This window comes from Notamacropus eugenii, chromosome 2 (genome assembly GCF_028372415.1).
Source record: "Notamacropus eugenii isolate mMacEug1 chromosome 2, mMacEug1.pri_v2, whole genome shotgun sequence".
Classification (NCBI taxonomy): Eukaryota; Metazoa; Chordata; class Mammalia; order Diprotodontia; family Macropodidae; genus Notamacropus; species Notamacropus eugenii.
Window position 1 is genome coordinate 386,959,306 of NC_092873.1, and position 13,688 is coordinate 386,972,993.

Here is a 13,688-nt window from a genome sequence, read left to right on the forward strand (position 1 = left end):
ATTCTCAAGATCCAACAACTTGTCCAAGATCATCAAGTAAGTCAGCATTGTGCTCCAATTAAAATAAAGTCAAAAAACATGTTTAAAGTACCTGCTATATGTAAGGTTCTATGCTAGGAACTAGAAAGGATATAAACATATATAGGATATATATATATAGGATATAAATAAATATAGTATAAGGTAGAGTGAGACATAGAAAAGATCCAAATAAGAAAATTTGAAGAGTGAGAAACATTTTCCAGTGGAAGCAAGGAAGGAGATATAGGTATGCACACATATTCATAAATAGTCTGAAAAGTCTTAAAATTACCCCAAGTCTTTTGGGACACCTCATGCATATGAGCCTTCCATGCAGAGGTGATAATTACACCCTAAGGAATGGACAGACTTAGTAAAAAAAAAAAAAAAAAAAGGACAAGGTACAGAGTCATGAGAAACCCCCATAACAGGCGGAGGAGAAAGACAAAGAACCATCAAAGGAGCATGAGAAGAGATCAAGTAGGTAGAGGAACTAGGAGGGAACCATAAAATACCAGGAAAGAAAGAACATTCAGAAGTGTTCTTGGTGACAGTGAACGCCACTGAAAGTATAAAGGAAAAGGCCATAGGGTATAGCAATTATGAAATTACTGAAACAATTTGAAAGAACAATTTTATTGTAGCAGTGAAATCGGAAGCCAGATTGCAAAGGATTGAAGTTACTTCATATTGAGGAAGTTGAGGGGCTTTGGGCGAGGTAGGTCGGGGGTGGGGGGGTATGTTTGGCAACAAAGAAAGAATTATAGAATAGCAACATGAGGGGTTGACCTTACAACCCATCACTCATTTTTTTTTAAAGGATAGAGGGGATATGAGCATCTTTGTAGGTAGTGGGGGATAGGGACCAATAGAGAGACAAATATTCAAGATGGAGGAGAAAGTGATTTGGACAAGCCTACCCAAGTGGGATGGGAGGGAAAGGGATTATGCACACAACTGGAGAAAATCCATCGTTCAAATGTTGGCTTCCTGACACTTAGTAAAAGGTTCTTCCCACTGGATCCCAGTATTTTATTTCTTGCATATTTGGGATTTGGACAAACCTATTCTTTTCTCTTGGAACATGGATCATTTATGTCTAGCTCTCTGGCAATTTTTCCATCAAAGCATTTCAATCCTTTGAATTTCTTGTAATCTTCTCAAAGAAAACCTTTTCTTTTAATTATTATTTATCATCCAGTTCATGTAATTTGCATACTTTGGCCAGTGTCCTTAGGTAATTTCAAATTTGTATCATTTTGCAAGTCTCCCTCCCTTGCAATAAATTATATTTTGGTGCAAATTATTAGAGGCTTTGGAATTCGTTCACTATGTATCTTTTGGAAAACTAAATGAATTCTTTTTAAAAGTCCTTTGAAAACATAGCATAGGACAATGCTTCTAATAACACTCAAAATGCCTTGCGCATATGAATTTCAAAGCATTCCATCCTGGCTAATTTATTTCCCACAATCCACCTGTGGATATCACTCACATTATAAAATAAAGATGAGGGAGGACTAATATAGAGGGGTGCAGGCCAGCTTCCAGAGATTATACAATGGCATCATTGGTGAAGACAAGAAAAACAATTATAATGGGCCTGGTCAACCCACCATAGCTCTGTAATGCTGCTTTATAATTATAATTGTAGAGTGTTCTTATATACAGTACTTCACATACATTGAAACTAAAGTTGTTGCCTAGCAACTCAGCTTATGCACTCATTTTCCCTGAACTCTGAGACTGCATATTTTAGTACTGATAATAACAGTAATAATACCTTTTATTCATAGAATTTGGCACTAGAAGCTTATAACATTCATTCTATTATGACTATTATCTTAAGGTTTCTGTAAAGAACTAATGTATAGATTTTAAAATAGATTATTTTGTCTTACATTTAAAACAACACTTTACAGGATTTTCCTTCTCATTCTTTATAGAAGTCTCCCTACCCCTCAAAGGGAGAATTATAATGATTAGCTGAAATGCAGAACTTTGTTGACAAGTTGCATTCCTCTCCTGCCTAAATTTCTATCTGTTCTCCACTGTTTGTGCTCTCTTGTTTGCTGAAGTCATTTTGGTTATCAAATGGATAGGAATACACACACACACACACACACACACACACACACACACACGTATATAGATATAGATACAAAATCTTCATTTCTGTAGGCTTTAATACATCCAAGGCATTGCAATTCTGTCCAGGAATACTGAATACTACAATGTATTTTTTCTTCTGTTCTGTTCAGTTACAAAGCTACAAGGATGTAGCTACTGAGACTTTCTCTGATTTCTTAACTCCAGTTGCATTGTTATCATCCTGCATAGTAGCTAAGTAGATAAGATGTCCCCAAACAAAATTTATCATTTGTTGAGGAATGAAACAAAAGTCAGTGCTTTTGCAACTTTAGATAGAGCAAAATCCAACCCTAGGAACAAGTTTATATGTAAGTTTCAAGTCCCTCTTATGGTCTCAAGTTTTCTGGCCTATCCCCTTTTCCAATCATAATCTGCTGGCTTTTCACCTTTCCCTCTGCCTTCCCTTATGAAACGCTACTCTTCTTTTGGACCATGACTTGATCCTTCAATTCTCTCCCAGCCCATCGCCCCTACACTAGCTACTCTCTCCTCTTTTCTTCATCTCGACCACTTGGTGAACCAATTCAACTCCATAATGTCCTGCTTTCTTGAATCCCTAGTTCCCTTATCATTTCAATGTTTATACCCGGCCAAGCTTCTGCCTTGGATCATTCCCACCATTCCCAGTCTTGGCTCCTATAAACATACTGCTGAATGAAGGTGGAGAAAAATCATGCCACCATTCTCCCATGGCTCCCTCTATTCCCATTCTCTCAGCTGAGAACCTTGTTTCATATTTTACAGAAAAACTGAAGCCTTCCACCATAAGCTTCCTCTTCTCTCTGCTTCCTCATCTCATCTCATTCATATACTTTCTACCACAATCTTCTCCTTCACCCCCGCCTCATATGATGAGGTACACTTACCAAGACTAACTCCTCTACCTGCTCAATTTCATTCCTTTCCATCTCCTCCAACAGATTGCCTCTTTTGCCATCCAATCAATCAATCAAGATTTATTAATCACTTAATATGTGCCAAGCACTGTGCTAAGCACTAGAGATACCAAAAAAAAAAAAAGGGCAAAACCAGTCACTTCTTCAAGGGGTTTACAATGGAATGGGGGGGATAATATGCAAACATATATAGAAAGTAATCTAGATACAGGAAAAAGAGGAAATGATTAACAAAAGGAAGGCACTGGAATTAAGAGGGGATGGGGAAGACTTCCAGTACAAGGTGGGATTTTAGTTGGGACTTAAAAAAGAAGCCAAGGAGGTCAGTAGTTGGAGAAGAAGAGGGAGAACATTTCAGGCATGGAGGACAGCCAGAGAAAATGGGAACTAAGAAATGGAATGCCTTATTCATGGAACAGGAAGGAGGCCAGTGTCACTGGATCAAAGAGTACAGGTCACCATGGAGTAAGGTGTAAGAAGACTGGAAAGGTAGGAGGGGACTAGGTTATGAATGTCTTTGAGTGCCGGAGTATTTCGTATTTGTTCCTGGAGGCAATAACAAGACCCTAGAGTTTATTGATTGGGGTTGGGGAGTGATGACATGATCAGACCTTTGATTTAAGAAAATCCCTGTAGTAGTTGAATGGAGGATGGACTGGAGCGTGGAGAGACTTGGGGCAAGCACACCCATCAGCAGGCTATTGCAGTAATCCAGGTATGAGGTGATGTGGACATGCTTTAGAGTTGTGACAATGTCAGATGAAAGAAAAGAGCATGTTTATGAGAGATGTTACAAAGTAAAACTGACAGGCCTTGGCAACAGATTGGATATGTCAAGGATGGCTCCTAAGTTGTGAGCCAGAGGGACTGGGAGGATGGTATTGCCCTTCATAATAACATGGAAGGTAGGAGGAGGGAAAAAATAAGTCTGGTTTTGGACCATAGTTTAAGATTCGAACATCCAGTTTAAGATGTCTATTAGATAACTGTAGATTCCAGACTGGAAGTAAGCAGAGAGATTAGGGCAGAAAAGGTAGACTAGATAATCATCAGGATAGAGATGGCAAGTAAATCCATAGAATATGATGAGGTCAACAAGTGAAGTAATAGAGGAAAAAGAGAAGAGAACCCACAACAAAACCCTGAAGATCACCTAAGGTTGTCATTTATACCCTATCACTTATTTTCAATATCTCCCTATTTATGGGCTTATATCCTACTGCTACAAACATGCCCATGTGTCCTCTATTACCAAAAAACCCCCCAAAAAACAATAACAGCAACAACCCTCACTTGATACTTCTCTCCTGGCTATCTCTCTCATGCTATGTCTCTTTACCTAGCTACTCCCCTTTAGGATCCTATGAACTTCAATATACAAATCAGCTAGGTTGCCCAGTGGGTAGAGCACTAAGCCTGAAGTCAGGAAGAACTCAGATCAAATCTTGCCTCAGATACTTACTAGCTGTCTTCCCCTGGCAAGTCACACACTCTCTGTTTGTCTCAATTTCCTCATCTATAAAATGGTAATGGCACCTGCCTCCCAGGGTTGTTGTGAGGATCAAATGAGAGAACTGTAAGGTGCCTGGCACAATGTGCTATTATGTGATTATTATTATTACCTTAGAGACCATCTGGTTAAATGCCTTCATTTTACAGCTGAGGAAACCAAGGCCCAGATTTCAACGACTTGGCCAAGGTCACACGGGTGGTAATGTGTCAATTAGCATTTATTAAGCTCCTGCCACGTGCTTGGCATGGTGCTAATAGCTGGGGATACAAAGAAAAGAAAAAAGCAGTTCCCTGCTCTCAAGAAACTCTCAGTTTAATGGAAGATGGACATGCAAGGATTTGCATACCTAGACTACAACTCCATCCCTCTTCATCAGCCTACTCATTTCTGTTTGTGTCCTATCCCCCAAGCGGGGTGCGGGGGTGGCGGAGAGCTCCATGAAAACATGTGTTATCTAAACTTTGTTGCCACCGGAGTCTACAGAGTAGCCACTTAATAAATGTTTGTTGGGTTAAATCTAATCCCACAGTAAACAATTCCAACGCAATGTCTATAAGGACAAACCTTTGATTGGGCCTCAACCACACTCACGAACGAGAGGCGGTGGGCTCGGGAGGCTCCCAGGTCAGTGACCTTGGCTGCTGGAGCTTGGCATGGAAAAGATGGGGCGCCACAGCTGGAATGAGGAGCAGACGGGAGAGGAAGGAGGCGTGTCTGCAGCTGGGAGGGGTAGAGAGGTGATTGCAAGGGGGAGGAGCAGTCACGGAGAGGAGGAGACCAGGAAAGAAGGAAGAGGGTGGAGGGAACAGGAGATAAGGAAATTGGGAGAGTCCGGAGGCAACCGAGAAAGGGGGAGAGGGGAGGTCTAGTAAGCGGAGGAGGAAGAAGGAAGGAAGGAAAGGAAGTCCCGCGGAGAGGAGGGACCTGGAGGAGTGGACGGAACTCGGAGTAGAGAGCCAGAGAGGAAGGGAGGCGTTTACCCTGGAAGGGAGGGAAGGAGGAGGGAGGAGAGGAGGTCCTTAGCTCTGCCTGGCATCTTCCCTTCCTGCCTCCTCAGCTCCCCAGCCAGAGAGGGAGAGGCACAGGCAGAGGGCGGCCGGAGCGTGGCGGAGGCGTGGAGGGACAGGGGCTGCCGGGCGGTGGGCGAGCCAAGCCAGGCCAAGGGTCCGTGGCCATGGCCTCTATGGCGGCGGCGATTGCAGCCTCCCGCACGGCGGTCATGAACGGGAACCGGCCGCTGGACGACAAGGAGCGGAAGCGCTTTACCTACTTCTCCTCGCTGAGCCCCATGGCCAGGAAGATCATGCAAGACAAGGAGAAGATCCGCGAGAAGTACGGGCCCGAGTGGGAGCGGCTGCCCCCCAAGCAGCAGGACGAGATCATCGACAAGTGCATGGTGGAGCCCCACATCCAGGCCCGCTACGCCGCACACCGCGCCGCCGGGGCCTCCCGGGACCAGACCCCCTCCTGCTACCCCAACCTGCGGGTGCCCACGGGCCAGAAGATCGTGCACTTCGGAGACGAGGTAACGGGGGAGCTCGCCCCGGGACCAGGAGGGAGGAGGTGGGACTAGGGACACGCCCGGGGGTGGGGATGGGGGGCTGCAGGTGTGCTTGCATTCCGCTGCCTAGAGCCCTATCCCCAAACCCCTAAATCCTCCCCAGTCAGGTCAGAACCCTTACTCTGTGGTGGTCTTTGTTACCTGCCCCAGGTTCACTGGGGACCGGCTAGGAAAAGGCTTCCCAGAATAAGGCAGAAGCTGAAATCTGACCGGCAGGAGAGACTGTACCCAGAGAAAGAGGAGAGAATACATCCACCCAGACTCAGGCTCCGGGGTCCTGGACTGGGAGGGAACCTTTGTAAAGATCGTTCATATATTTTCTCTGCCTCCAGCAGGAGATACCTGAAAAATAATAGATCTGACCATCAGGGGGGTTTCCTTATATACTACCTTAATTGAAAGCATCTTCTCATTCTTGGTAAACTGGGGAAAGGAATTGACAGGGTAGAAATTGTCTACCAGTGTACAAGCTGATGAGAAAAGATTTAAAAAAACAATAAAAGCATTATGTACAAGTTACTGTTTGGGACAAACATCATGTCCCCGGGTTATCAACTGAAACACCAAGGTATGGTTAGTTTAACTCCCCCCTCCCAATTTAAATGCCCTCTTCTAAGATAGCAGAATAAAGCTTTTTGACCTACGATCGATCCTCCAGTCAAATTGTATGCAGTTATCTATGATAAGGGGCAAGTAACCTTTGAAAACAAAAAGAGAAAAATGGGAACTAATAGTCACCAAAGCCCCGAGCACTTAGTACAGAAAACCACCTGCCCTTTTGTGGCTTGGAAATATATGCTGGCCATAGACTCTGACCCAGTAGGCTTGGGTATCAGACAGCGGCAGGAGCATCTGTCCCATGATCACTTAATCACTTAGGCTAAAATCGTCAAAAGTATAATAGAAGAGCAGTACATAAGCTATCAGGTATGGGAGTTGGAGCCAGTATGTGTTGAGCTAGGAAGATGCTGTCTCCTGAAGTCATTCACCTTAAGAGAGAAGTTTAAATCCAATTTATGTGGTTGTGGCATTTATTCCTGTAAAATAGTCTCATTTTAGTGAAAGGAAAGTGTGAAAACATAGGCATTTACTGCCAACACTACCTTATTCTGGAAGAATTAAAAGAAAATTCTCCATTGAGCTTTAAGCTGTCACAGTTTTGCCAGGAAAAAATGGGTGAAGCAAAAAGCAAGCCAAAAGTATAGGGTGGTTTTTTTTTTTTTTATTCCTACTCAGAAAAGTCTTCAGTGTGAAGATAGGTGTCTCTATGCACACATGGTGCTGTACCTGATTGCACAGACTTGGACTATGGAAAAGTAAGCACTAGCATCTTTTGGAAGACTTATGAATACATGAATAAGAGGTGAAATGAATGTTTTTAGAAATGTACATCTTGAAAAATAACTAAATATTTTCCCATTTCAGACTACGTATACTTTGTGTATCTACATGTCAAAATAGACATATACATATACATGGTACATAATCTCTTTCACAAAACCAGCCAAATTATTTTCTTTCTCTCCCTGGAGACTTTTGGTCAGATGCCAAGTTAAACTGCACCTAAACTTATATCTTTAATGAGATTTAAAAGCAAATGGAACTAGAATTAGCCCTGGCTGTCCATATAATTCTGCAGAAGTACACCAGCTTTCTGTTTCAAAGCTTATTCTTGCCTTTTCAAAAATGGCTGCTAATATGGATTCTGTGCTGTGACAAGCATAGGAATATGCCAGAAAAATCTCAGCACAGAAGTTGTGAAGGATACAGGCTAAATTTTACCCTTTAGGGTACTTTGGGGGATTATGTGGTATACTACAGTTTAACAAGTTTAGGATATTTGACACTCATCCCAGTGGGCTGGATAGGCCCCTTCAGGAAGAACCCTAAAAATATAAGTTGGAAATAGACCAACTCCAGTGGAATTGCTTCTGCCTCAGGTGATCTTCTATACACTAGGGCCTATGGCAAATTCTTGGTCATGGCCAAGAAGTTAAAGGGGGGAGGTGTTGGAACAATTAAGAGTTGAGAGTTGAATGCAAGAGGGAACACAGGAACTGGTTTGTCTGCTTTGGGGGAGGGGGTCCCAGGTTTGAAACAATTACAGGTTAGAACATGTTCTGCCATACCTGCTATTGAACTGTAAACCCCCCACCTGCAGCCTGGTCTCAGGAACCCCAGACTATGAGTTAGGTGTTGCCCATTTCACTGACAATGTTTACTGGTGACTTGGCCAACCTGCAACAACCCTGTTTCATCCTGGACTTCTCATTCCCTATAGTAGAAGGTCTTGGCATCCCCTAAGGGTATAACGAATTGTCAGGGATTGAAATTTATGTCAACTTCACAAACTCTTGAAGCCCCAGGTGCATTTTGAATCTTTTTTTTTTTTTTAATACAGCTATCTAGGGACCTGAAAGTTTTCCTGGTTCTGTTTTTAGTTTCACCATTGCCTTGCTGAACGTTTTCTATACATTATGGTAGCTCAGTAAAAAGTGTCCACTAATAACCTTGCCCTTTAGTCTGTAGCAGTTAACTTTTTGTATTACATGGACTCTTACTTTCTTAGTAGCCAATCTAACAAGGATTTCCTGAAGCTTTCATATCATAGCATGGTTTGGTTTTTGTGATTGTGAAGATGCTTTCTTTGGGGCCAACGCTGTAGTGAGAAATTCGAAGTGCATTATCAGAAGAATCTTAACAGAGTGACTCCTCCTATCATGTCTCAATTAGCTTGGTACTCTTGCAGTGTGAACACAAATTGTTAGTGAATCTTCCTTCAAGGAGTCAGGCATTTTTGTTTTGAAAGGTTTCATGGTATACCTCATTTTTCCTTCCCTGCTGTCTATCATGCGATGAGCAATAGAACAAGACCTTTAAAAAGAACACTAGAGCTTGTTGACTCATTCTACTCTGATACCTGATTTGTGGTGACCTTGATAAACTGCTCAGAAATAATACTATTGTAAGATGTGGCAGTTGTCATTCTTGGCTTCTAGCAACACAGGCTTGATGGATGGTTATTTTTCCTACTTGATAGCATAGTGACTCACTCTTTACTTGCCTCTTCCCTTGGTTTCCCATCTTCCCACAAACTCACCCAAACTTAGCAGTTTGGTGCCATTGTGTAAGTTTTTGATGACACTGGCATGGATGTTCTTGTAGGAAATGTTTTTTTTAAGAACTTATGGTCAAATAGTTGCTTTTCACAATATCCCATGAGAAGTAATCTTTGACTTCTAGCTCTTAAGTCCTAGATCCCTGAAATCTGGTGCTATTTCTCATGCTTCTACAGGAAGCCCACTATCTGTGAGTTTTAGCTTGGTGCTGCTCTTAGACTGTCTGTAAAATATCTGAAAACAAAGGGAAATGGCATCCCCATCTCTGCCCTTGATGAGCATCTTGATTTATTTCAATTCAGAAGACATTTATTGAATGCCTCCTATTGGCAAGGCATTGTTCCAGCCACGGGAGATGAAAAACAAAATAGTTCTAACCCTTGAAAAATTTGCATTGTAACAGGCAACATGCCATGTACCCAGATGAGTAAGGACAGGGTAATTTGAGAAAGAACTCTACCAAGTGGGAATGGGAACACGGAGAGGATCAGCAAAGGTCCAGTAAGCCGAGCCTTGAAGGGAGACATAGGAGAATGAAATGTGGAGGAAGAAACAAAAGGTTACAAAAATGTGGAGATGTGAGATGGAATATCAGATTTTGGGGATAGCCAATAAGCCAATTTGTCTAGAAGGTGTGTTGAAAGGTAGTACTAGGAAATAAAGACTGGAAGGGTAGTTTGAAGCCAAATTCGGGAGCAAGCTCTGCCTCTTCCCAACTCCTGAATACATATTAAGCCTTCCCACATGATATTTTAAAGAATGTCAATTTGAGGTCAGTAGGGATGGGAAACCCACCGCAGCCTCAATCATGTATCCTCAACCCATTTCATTTTGGAGTTCTATTCCATATACTATTATTATCGTACCTAATAGGATGCCTTATAGTAGGCCCTCAGTAAATATTTGTGGGTTTTCCTCTCCATTGTAGAGTGAAAAGAGCACCAGCCTTAGAAAACCTGATTTCAGAGCTTGACCCAGACACTTAGTAGTTTTGTAGCTTGGAAAGGTCACCTAATCACTTTTAGCCGCAGGTTTTTCACCTGTCATTTGGGGCCAATAACACTTGCCTTACCTGTCTCACAGGGTGAGTCTGAAGAGCATATGAGATAATTGTATGGAAATTGTTTGTAAACCTTTAAAATACTATATAAATGGCAGGGTTGTGGGGGTTGGTTTGTTTGGGTTTTTTTTGGTAACACTAATTTGAACGTTTTGCTTCTTGAAGTAAGACCCATAATAACATATAATCCCTTCTCAAGTGTCCTTTTAAATATTCCTAATAATCTGAATGTTTAACTCCTGGTAACCAGATCTATAACAACACACAAGTCTTTCACTTTGTCTTGTCTCCAGGTTTTTGCCAAGGGCTTGAAATCATCTGAATTTTGTGCTTTGATGCCATTGTATTTTGGAGATGGAATATATAATTATGATGCCCATCTTCTCTTTGGTGGATTCATTTTCCAGAAAAGATTCCAGGAGAGATGTTAACTTTCCTTCTCTTTGTCTTGGATAGTAGGCTTTGACTGCTGGTACTACCTTGAAAGGTCATCCTGAAAAGATTCCATTGAGTTCCAAGGCTTTTGTGGTATCTCTCCTCATTGTGCCTCAAACAAGAAAAGGTAGAATACTTCTAGATTCACATACTGTCCTCTTTCTTTCCCCTCTCCCTCCTCCCTGAGAAGTCATTTTCATTTGAATTGTTTGTGCAGTCAATGTTGAGTAATAGTGACACCTGAACTGACTGGCATCCTTAAAAAATATACTCTGAGAGCTGAGCACGTATTCAGCAGGTGGGAAGAGGAGATTACTAAAGGCAGACAGGGTGATATCTTCCCTTTTTGTTTGGAGACACTATACAGACAGGCTCATTAATCTGCACAGCTCTCTAGGGGAGAGAGGTGGCTTGTTGACTGCCAAGAGACAGAGGTGCAGACAAATTAAGTGACTTGTTCCCTACCACACAGGGAATGAGTAGCAGGGCTGGAGATAGTGTTAAATCTTATGTTTCTCTCTCCACAAAACCGTAGTGTCTTTCTCAGTACGATTAAAAAGTTTTTGATACATGTATTCAGAAAACTTTCACTAAAGGCCATTCATTGTTCTTCAATACATTAATACATTGCTTTTCTTAAAATATATGTATATGAATAGCACACACACACACACGTACACACACGCACGCACACACACACCAAGCAGACCAATTTGTCATCATAAAAACTTTCCCTTTATCTCCCTTTCTCCCCTCTTTACCCTCCTTTTCCCCTTGCTCTTTATCCCCCTTTTCTTCTTCTCTTTCTCCATTTTCCCTTGTGCAGTGGAGGTGTGGGAAACCTTTCGGTAAAACTGAGGATTTGTATTTGTTATGATCTATAGAGATACAAGATCCTATTTTTTTTTATTCACGGTGTTGTTCCCTTATGGATTAAAATATTAGTGGTACATTTTTGCTGTTGCAGCTATAGGTTTGCTTATCCAGTTATGGAAATTCTCTTACCTCAGCAAGGCTAAATATATTGCAGGCCCAAGGGAAGAACAAAGATGCATTTTTTAAAGTATAGGTAACAATCCCTAAACAGGCATTTGTTGCAGAACACGTTGTAATCATTCCATTTCGTCTTACAGATACACGAACTGTTTTCAAAATGTAAAAACAAATATAGCAGGGGAACTGTGTTTAGTGAATACATTGGTGCTTTGGGAGACCAGGTCATTTTCCTACCATGTTTCTACTTTGGAGTGCTGTGCAATCACTCAGTAATTAAGCCTTGCATTTAGCTGGTCAAACGACTTTACCTCTGAAACACAGGAGCCTGTACTGTAGATAGCACATGGAATTGTGAGCTCCGGTTCCTGCTTTGACCAGAATTTTCCAAGATGCTTATGTCCCTCTCTACCACATTCTAGGTAGACTGGGGTATTTCTCAATATTTTTTCTTATCTCTATAATTAAAATACTATATTTAATAAGTCAGTAATAAAATAGTTACATAGCACTTTAAAGTTTACAAAGCAATCTGCAAAAAAAGCATATAGTGCATGTATGTAGGTATGTACATGTGTATAGTACATGTATGTAAGTATGAGAGTTGTAGTATGAGTATGTAGTCTTGTGATTTTGATGGAGAAGGGAGCTTCTTATGTGGAGCCTACCTCCACCAATGCAGATCTGCCTGTGAATTAGTAGAACATAGGATTATAGACTTAGAAGCCTGGACTCTTGAATCACTTTTATTTTCTTATACATTTAGTATATACAGTAGACCAAAGAGTACAATCTATTTTAATCTTTTTGTTAGTGTTATTGTTAAAGACCATATAACTGATTTAGTCTAGTTCAATTATTTTACAAACAAAGATACTAAAGTCCAGAGAAGTGATTTGAATTTTCTAGCATCTCACAGGGAATAAATAGTAGAGTTCAAATGTGAAACTAGGTCCTTTGACTTCAAATCCAATGCCCTTTTCATTGCACCATGGAGGTTAAGTGACTTGCCCTGGATCGCCCATTTAATGAATGTCTGAGATGGGATTTGAATCCAGGTCTTCTGAGTCCAACACTCCATCTACTACTATCCCACACTACTATAACTGCCACAGTATAGATAAAGAAATTGAGGCCCAGAGATGAAATGACTTGTCCAAGGTTGCCCAGGTAGTACATTTGAAGCTGGATTTGAGTCCAGGACGTCTTGACCTGAAGTCCCAGCACTCCATTCATTGAGCCATCTGCATATAGAGAGCAGGTATACTTTACAGATGAGGAAACTGAATCTTGTAGGAGGTAACATCAGGTTGTTGCTCAGTTGTTTCAGTCACATCTGACTCTTGTGATACCATTTTGGGGGTTTTCTTGGCAAAGATACTGGAGTGGTTTGCCATCTCCTTCTCCAGTGAGATAGTAAATGGTGAGTAGCAGAGCTGGGATTTGGATCCTGATCCTCTGATGCCAAATCCAGGGCCGTTTCCATTGTGCCATGGCTCTTTTGATAACCCACAGTCAGCAGTACAGTCATAGTTGGATACTAGTGCATTCAACTTCAGTCCTTCCAGTAATGACCATAAAACAATACACAGTATTGAAACATCTTCTGATTTATGAAGAAAAGATGAAATTATATACAGAAGAGTGTTTCATTTATTGTATTCAGGCTCTAAAAAGTTGCCAGTTGGCATAGATTTGATGTAAATAGCAACTCTTATACAGAATACTCAACTAGCTTAATCGTTTCAGACCCAGCTCATGCTACATATGAAGTTTATTATATGAAGGTTTGTAATGGGCAGTTGAAAGTGTTGGTTAGGGGGTTGGGTGATCCCAGAATCTATTAAAGTGATTAAATAGATTATCACTGTGAAAGTGAATCAATCAATAAGTATTTATTTATGAAGCATTTACTATATGTTAGGCATTAGGCTAAGCT

General features: G+C 41.3%; 1 protein-coding gene and 1 long non-coding RNA gene across 4 annotated transcripts in view; one reads left to right on the plus strand and one right to left on the minus strand.

Moving 5' to 3' along the window:
• The window catches only part of LOC140529057 (uncharacterized), a 94,161-nt gene extending 88,810 nt beyond the window's left edge, over positions 1-5,351 (minus strand). For all 3 annotated transcript variants that reach the window (XR_011975404.1, XR_011975403.1, XR_011975402.1), the window contains exon 1: positions 5,146-5,351. This is a non-coding gene — a long non-coding RNA (uncharacterized lncRNA). The remainder of the gene's footprint in view (positions 1-5,145) is intronic.
• A 397-nt stretch (positions 5,352-5,748) lies between these two features.
• The window catches only part of C2H1orf198 (chromosome 2 C1orf198 homolog), a 46,929-nt gene continuing 38,989 nt past the window's right edge, over positions 5,749-13,688 (plus strand). The window contains exon 1 of the mRNA XM_072647458.1: positions 5,749-6,106. Coding sequence (XP_072503559.1) covers positions 5,756-6,106 — 351 coding nt within the window. The 5' untranslated portion in view covers positions 5,749-5,755. The remainder of the gene's footprint in view (positions 6,107-13,688) is intronic.